The sequence below is a fragment of the Oryzias melastigma genome, linkage group LG4 (assembly GCF_002922805.2).
Source record: "Oryzias melastigma strain HK-1 linkage group LG4, ASM292280v2, whole genome shotgun sequence".
Classification (NCBI taxonomy): Eukaryota; Metazoa; Chordata; class Actinopteri; order Beloniformes; family Adrianichthyidae; genus Oryzias; species Oryzias melastigma.
The window spans coordinates 17,573,276-17,580,874 of record NC_050515.1 but is presented as its reverse complement, the minus strand read 5'-3'; the positions used below and the strand labels follow the sequence as shown (position 1 = coordinate 17,580,874).

Genomic DNA, 7,599 nt, shown 5'->3' with positions numbered 1-7,599 from the left:
ATAAGTGGATGTGATATGATAGAAAGAAACGATCTTGAAAAGTTGTTTACTAGCAGGCAGAATAACATTTTTGTTAGTATTTTTGTTTATCTCACTAGAATTTGAATACATGGACAGGTGAGGATCCATCATGATTCAGGGAAGCTTCACTTTAGCATTTTCTGTCTGGATATAAAATAGGCTTGTAGCAGGCGAGATTTGCATCAAGGCTTAATCAACCGCAGAAACGCTTAGCAATAGATATTGAAGGCAGATAAATGCTGCAAAGTGAATTAGAAAGCAGGTAATGGTATTTGTTTGTGACAGACAGAAAAGCAGCACACAGGCAGCCTGTTGAGAAGTCACTGGTCTGTTGGATGAAGGTAGAGATGGACAACTGAGACTTGAGATGCCAGTCTGTAGCTCCTTTGGAAATTTCCTGCACTAACTTCCGACCGAATTTGGTGTTATGGTTTGAGTCAGAACATATTGTGTATTTCATGGAGCTCACAGTTGCCTACGAGAACACTGTAGAAATGGCAAATGAAAGAGCAAAACTTTAAGACCCACAAATGGTGTTTTTGGTGTTTAACATGTTCAGGTACCATATTTTCTTCATGATGGAGGAAATGTATAAGGAAAGTTTGAGTGTTTATTAAAATTGTGATAGATCAGGATCTCTGTGTTTAGCCTTTTCGGTGTCATGTGTCCACCTGAGCACCCCCAGTAACCTGCTCACACTCTATCACTCACAATAGTTTTTCGTTCATTTAAAAAACATTCATGGAGCCTATCTCAGTCACTGTTGGGCATAGACGGTACACCCTGGATGGGTCACCAGTTCATCGCACGGCCAATAAAAAAATAAAAGAAAAGAAACGTTGAAAACCAAAATAATTCAAACAATGAGTTTTAAAAGGTCTACTAAAAAAAATAATAACTTAGGAAAATACCTAAAGAAGTAGAGAGCAGAGAGATTTGGGAGTTTTAGAAAGAAAATGGGGAACACTAAGGATTTGCCATTCAATGAAATTTTAAGAGTTTTTTTTAGAGTTCCTAATTACTTTTTTTATTGATTTGTTTTTTCTAATTCATCAGCTATTGCGCTGGTATGTACTCAAGGAGTCAAGAAAAGGGATTGTAAATGGTTAAAGTGGAGACCGCATTTCAAGAAAGTAGTTAAATATCAATTTTTATTTGACACTTTCCATCCTTGCTGCAAAATTTTCCAAAGAAGTTTGATCTCAAAATGTGTCCAAAATGAAACTATGAACTTCACATGGTACAACACTCTTGCACCACCAGCAGAAAGTGTTGTGTAAAACTGGTGCAGAAAGCAGACACCTGAATTTCCGATTCTATTATTTGTCTCTAACCATGCACAGCACAGTTTCATCGGTCTCCAACCTCCGAAAACACATTTTTCACTCACAGAAACTGAGCCACAAATGGATTGGGGCAGGGTGCAGCCGCCTCAGTATTAAGAACATGTTTAAAATTCCAGCGACACAAAGATAAGGAGCTCCTACTCGTGAAGAAATTAACAAATATTTCACTATTTGAATCCTTCTTGGACATCCTTGGAGACTCACAACGAATGCCATTTGCATGTTTTTCTCTGGCTGCCACAGCCCAGAGGATTGCTCCACACGTACAGTACATTTAGATTAAAAGTTTTAGGAAATCCTGTGTCCTAAAGTGTACATTTCACACCACAGATTTACTTTCTAGAGCGATTTGTAATTTGAGAACACGTAGCTACTGTCATTTGCTTTTGCTAATAATATCCAGAGAGCTCAGTCATCTAAAATCAGAGGGAACCATCATGTCAATCACTAACCAAGTTAGGATTCATATTAGTTGCGTGTTGGATAAACAATGGTTTAAATATTTGGTATAAACCAACTCTTTAAAAATAGGCGTTTGTGCTCTAGTTTTCTGTCATTACCTTTAAGTCAGAGCCTTCTGCTTCAGAGCTTCTGCTGGTATTTGCCAATGCTCATCTGACTGGCTTTGATCCAGTCTTTTATGGACCACAGCATGGTGTGAAGGACTAACACTTCTCAGTGCCAGACCACTTCCTAGCTTAATGAATTATTCAAGTGTGGGGCAGCCTGCCTCTTTTTTCCCTGTGCAGCAGACTGCCAAACAGGCCATGTACAGTAAGATGTGGAGCTCTGGTTGGAGGCAGCTCTGTGATGCTTTAATGGGATTAACAGGCCACCATGAGAGAGAGTCCAACCAGTGCCAGTCCCCAAGTGAATGAGCAAAAAAAAAAAAAAAAATGTAATCGGGAAGAAAGAGGAGAAAAATTTGACGAGATTCTTGACATTTAAAGTATTGTTTACGTATGTAATTTTGGTCTTTCATGATACATCATACTATGTCTATACCACCTGGACAAGCCAGACGGGGTCGGGTCAGTGTCCGGGTGCCGAACCCAGCTGCAAATCCCCCCAGGGGTCCCCCGTCTCGGCAGAGCTCCCCCCTCCGGTGGGCTGTGCCAAACCGCTCTGACTTAGTGCAGACCAAGGGAATTTGACTATTTTATTAAAACAAGGCCTCGCGAGGGCTCATGGGTCACGCAACGTGATTTCTGCCCAGTGCTCCGAATGTCAAAGATAAGAAATTGAATGAAGTACAGGCTTAAGTATATCCGTACTTCTATGGTTCCAAAGTGGTTCGCTCGTGACACATCAGGGAAAATTTCACATTTAAGACGTTTCTCACTTTTTCCACGTGCATTCACACTTGACCAATTGTCACATGTGCAAAATGTACATAGCAGCAGTGTGACATGGCTTTAATAACATCTGATCTTCCATCTGATGATATTCAAAATGGCCTTTTCTTCACTGTGAAGAAGCTGGTATTCTTTGCGTATGAAAGACCTTAAATACACTTATTCTTTTAAATTATATTACAAATTGAGACACAAACATAAAGTTAAGCAATGATTCCAATTTAAATCTTGGGAGCTTGCGGCCTGCTGACTGTAGCTTCTATGTCACAGTTACAAGATTTTTCAAAATGCATTATTTCCATCTGCTCCTGATTCACAACGACTTTAATAAAGAAATACTCAGGAATCAAATTTTAATCTGTATTTTTTACATAAATGTCCTTTATAATAAAAAAAAGTGCCACGAAAACATTTCAAAAAAGCCAAGAAAACAGTTTACCTGTGAATCAGAATTTATGGCTTCAAGTTCACGATGCCTTTAAAGCAACCATTGATAGGAATGGATAATTACAATTACACTTAGGCAATAGAGGACAACCAAACAATGACTTTAGGCAACAAAATGTGGAAAAAAATGCAGATAAAGTGTCATTTCTAGGAAGATAAATTGTAAATGAAGGATGTGTTTGCTATACTAAACTCCAAAAGAAATGGCTAGTGACTGAACCCGTCTTTAAGCTAAAGTTTGTAGACATTATTTTTGGCATCTAGAAAAGTGAAAAAGACCCACTGTGATTTACAGAGTATATATTTCTTGGGGTGGTTTTTGAGTCTTGGATTTGTTTGCTTGGTTTGATTTTTGGAAACATAGCTGCTTGCCTTTGTAAAATACACTTTGTGGACTTGTTCCACTGATATTTTTGCACTCAGAAATTCTGCAGAGGCACAGATTCTCTCGTACCAAGGGAATTGCACCACTGCCTCGGAGCAAATCTCAGACAAAAAAAAGGCAAAGATGTGGTCAAGGTACATTGCGTTCTCCTCAGCCTGTTCTAACCAATGCACACGCCTGAAGGTGCTACTTGAAAGTTTAGCCCACAACTAACCAAGTGCATACAGTTTTAAATGGTACAAAACTTTTTATGGATTGCATACATACTGACCCTCTCAACTGCTCAGAGCTTTAAACACAGCCAAGAAAATGAAAAAAGTCAGAGGAAAAAAAGAGAAGAGTGATAACTGTGAAGTCTGAGCAAATAATTGAAAACTCTTTTTGACCAAATAGTTAAGAAAATTGTAGTTTGATGGGTTAAAACATGCAACAGTGATCATTAACTCCTGGTTTCTGCTCAGTTTGTGAGTGATTTGAATGCTGAGACTGCAAATGGAAAACTTAAGATTATTTATGTCAGCTTGACTGCAGAGCAAATGTACATCATGTTGATCCACACCACTCAAATGTTAAGAATTCTGATGAGGTCATTCAGCTTCAAAGAAATGCATGACATGGATGGGAACGGCCAGCTGTGGCCCACGCCGTATGGAGTCGGCAAAATGTGAAGTTAACTATGCATAACAACTCTAACTGAATGAATATATTTTTTATGGGTGACAGGAAAGGACAGAGAAAAGAGAAGTAAATGTTGAGTGAGAAAACTTTGAATATCTTTGTGAAAGTCAAAGTACAAAGGACTTCTGTCTTCCTCCATGCCTGTTTGAGACCAAGATGGCACTTTCAGTCATTCTCGTAGTCGTGTCATGAATGCTAATTTCATAAGCGGCACCTTTTACCATTTTGGATCAGTTGTTGCAGGAAACATTTTTTACTTCTGTCAAGATATACTGTATGGCTAAAACAAAGAATCAATATAATTATCTGTTTTAAAATAAAATAATGTATTTTTCCACTAATAGACATTGTAGAATGTTTGGTGTAAGAATAATAGATTATGCATGCTTTACATGTCCGTGAACAGCCTTTCAAAATTCAGTACAGCAAAAGTTATTTAAAAAAATTTTATTCAGAGAAAAGTTACCTTAATTCACTTAACTTTTTTTTCCTTTTTTTGAGAAAAATAGAATTTGGTGAAAATAAAGTTTCAAGTAGTAGGAAAATGAATTACAAGAAAACATTTCATTTTTACCTTTTTTTTAGTTGACTTGAAATGTTGGATCGTGAACTTAAGAAAAAAACTAATTGTTAAATACAACAACATTTTTTTGTCATTTGGTGGCACTATTCTTTGTCAAGCTGCAATGTCATGACATTTTCACTCAGCACACACCCGATTCTATCAATATTTTTACACCCAGCCACAATGTGATGGAAATTGTGAGTAATAAGATAAACAATATGCTTAAGAAAAGAGGTGTAAATTGGCAAGAGGGTGGCAATATGATACATATAGCGATATACATGTCACAATATGATAGGTATTGCAATATATTCCAAGACAGTACCAAAGACAGTATTTACCTCTTTTTTTTATTGTAACTGCATATTAATACACCTGTCACATATATATTGTTGAAATATATTTTATTTAATAATCAGAACAATGAGCCCTGCAACTGTATCTCTTATACAAATTGCTTTTCCCCAAATTCATGTTTTTCTTTCCTTTGGTATTTTAAGAAATATTTTTTCCAACACTCAACTTATCTGATTTTCACAACTAAATGTTTTACAACATAGGAAAATGCATCTCAATCAGTAATGTTCCATATCTATGGTTGAAAAAGAAGTGCTGTTTATTTCCATCACTGCTAAATGTGGTTGAACCAGTAGTTTTAATACGGTGGGATTTCAGAGTGATGAAGCAGTGTGACTGGGTTTAGTAAGTGGAAAATAAAAGTAAGACACTGAGCTACATTTTTGCCATAAATAAATTTGCTTATAAATATTTAATTAAATATCCTCTGAGCATTTTAAATTGATGTAAGTATTGCCAAATAAAGTATTGCGATATTTTACTGAATGGATATTTTCCTACACCCTACTTAACAACCCAGAGAGATTTCATTCTGATCATCTGAGTCATAACTTAAGGCATTTTAAGGCAGAAACAGCCGACTTGGGAAGCAAATCAAGAACTCCTCACCTTCTCTTCTGTTGACTTTTGCAAAAGCTGCTCCATGGCTGCTGGACAGCTGAGAGGAGCTTCTGAAGGACAATGGTGGCAGACTGGACACCAGCGGCTTGTCACAAACTTCTGCTGATCAATCACAAAACACAGAAGAAGTAAAACTTCAAACTACAAGCTCATTGAAGGTCATTGTGCAATCATATTTTCTACTGGTGAAAGTCTGAGCTTGAATCAATTCCAGCCCATACCCTCAGAGGAAGGTGAAATTTTAAGGATTAAGCTTACTTAGAAAAAAAATAAACTCATTTTTTAATTTTATTTCAGCCCATTTTAATGTCAAAGACAACAAATTAGATTTTAAAGAGCTTCAATATCAAAAAGTGACCATTTATCAGTTTATTGTGGTTAAAACATCCATGCAGTCTGTGGAATGGAAGGGAAATGTCTTTTTGGAGCCCATGTACTATCAGTGTTACTGTAATATCTCTCTGTCCTGTGGCTAGACTTCATCCAATGAAACTCAACTGTACACATAATATTTTTGCCCAAAGTTTGTTTTTGGCAAAAAATCTAAAATAAAAAAATAATAAATAAGGCCCTGTGGGAATGCAATATGTAAAAGCCAATGAGACAATTACACTGATATGTTACAATATTTTTATTCAAGTAACATTATGGAGATAAACAATTCTGCTCTCAGATAAATTTATTTCAAAGATTCCATTTTCTTAGCCTTCTCAATCTCTTTTAGAGCCAACATTATTTCAAATGCATTTACTCCAAGCAGAGTAAAATGCGTATTTTCAAATTAAAATTGAACTCTTTCAACTTAATATTTAGCTCAAGGCGAAAATTAAAAAATTGGGGAAAACCCACAAAAAAGTAAAATGGTAATCACACAAAAATAATTACATTTGACATACAGTATATAAGCCAAAATGTGAACAACAGCAACATATATATATATAATTTAAGAACAATCTTTAATTTTATGGTTTTAATGTCAGCCACCTACTGTGCAGGAGTCAGAGTTTGGTACTAACTGATACAATGAAAAAATAAATAAATAAGCAACATATTCGTTTCAGCAATCCACTAAAAACTTAATAAACAATCAAAGGTACCTTAAGTCTCAAATCCCTCCAACCCGACTACTCACAATCTCCTGTCTTTAAGGTTTCTCTTATTGTCTCCCTGCTTTCTCTGTACTGTGTACAATGACACAGTACATATTCTCGTGTTAATACCCCTTCTCCACAATCACACAAACCTTTGGGATATTTCCAGCTCAAATGAAGCGTACTGTTCACAGCTGTATGTCCCATCCTAACTGTGATACTTTTGTTGTGTTATTGTAACCTCTCCTCCTTTCACTGCACACCAGATTTCAGTTTTCAATCATTCACAGCTGTTGACGTTTCCATTGATTGCCTCTCTGAATATTAGCAATCCCTCTTTTTTCCTTTTTTTTGAGGGGGGCTTTCTGCCAGATCTTGTCTCTCTTTGTTTCTTTATGGCATTCCAGGGTCCTTGTTTGGCACGTTTTAGTTTTAAAGTTGTAATGCTTTTCGATTTTGCATAAAAATTGCATTTTCATAATTAAAAGACCACAGGAAACACTTTTAGATTGATCGAAGTGGGACTTCAATGTGAGGCCACGGGGAAAGAACAATTCAGTTTGTGAGCTGATGACAGCTGTGTGCTCTTTTCAGGAAAGACTTAGATAGATGCAGGAACAGGTTGATGGACAGCATGATGTCTTCTTTTGTCGATTTTATTGACAAACTGATTTTCAATGTCAGCAACCATTTCGACAGCAGCTCACCTTCTTCAATCAGAACCTGTTTTTCC

At 36.5% G+C, this 7,599-nt stretch overlaps 1 protein-coding gene across 1 annotated transcript in view; it reads right to left on the bottom strand.

The window, feature by feature from the left end:
- Positions 1-7,599, bottom strand: part of LOC112150792 (contactin-associated protein-like 4) — a gene marked incomplete in the record, with an annotated part of 92,739 nt that overhangs the window by 76,911 nt on the left and 8,229 nt on the right. Inside the window, 1 exon segment of the mRNA XM_024279274.2 lies at positions 5,764-5,877. Within this exon segment, the coding sequence (XP_024135042.1) occupies positions 5,764-5,877 (114 nt within the window).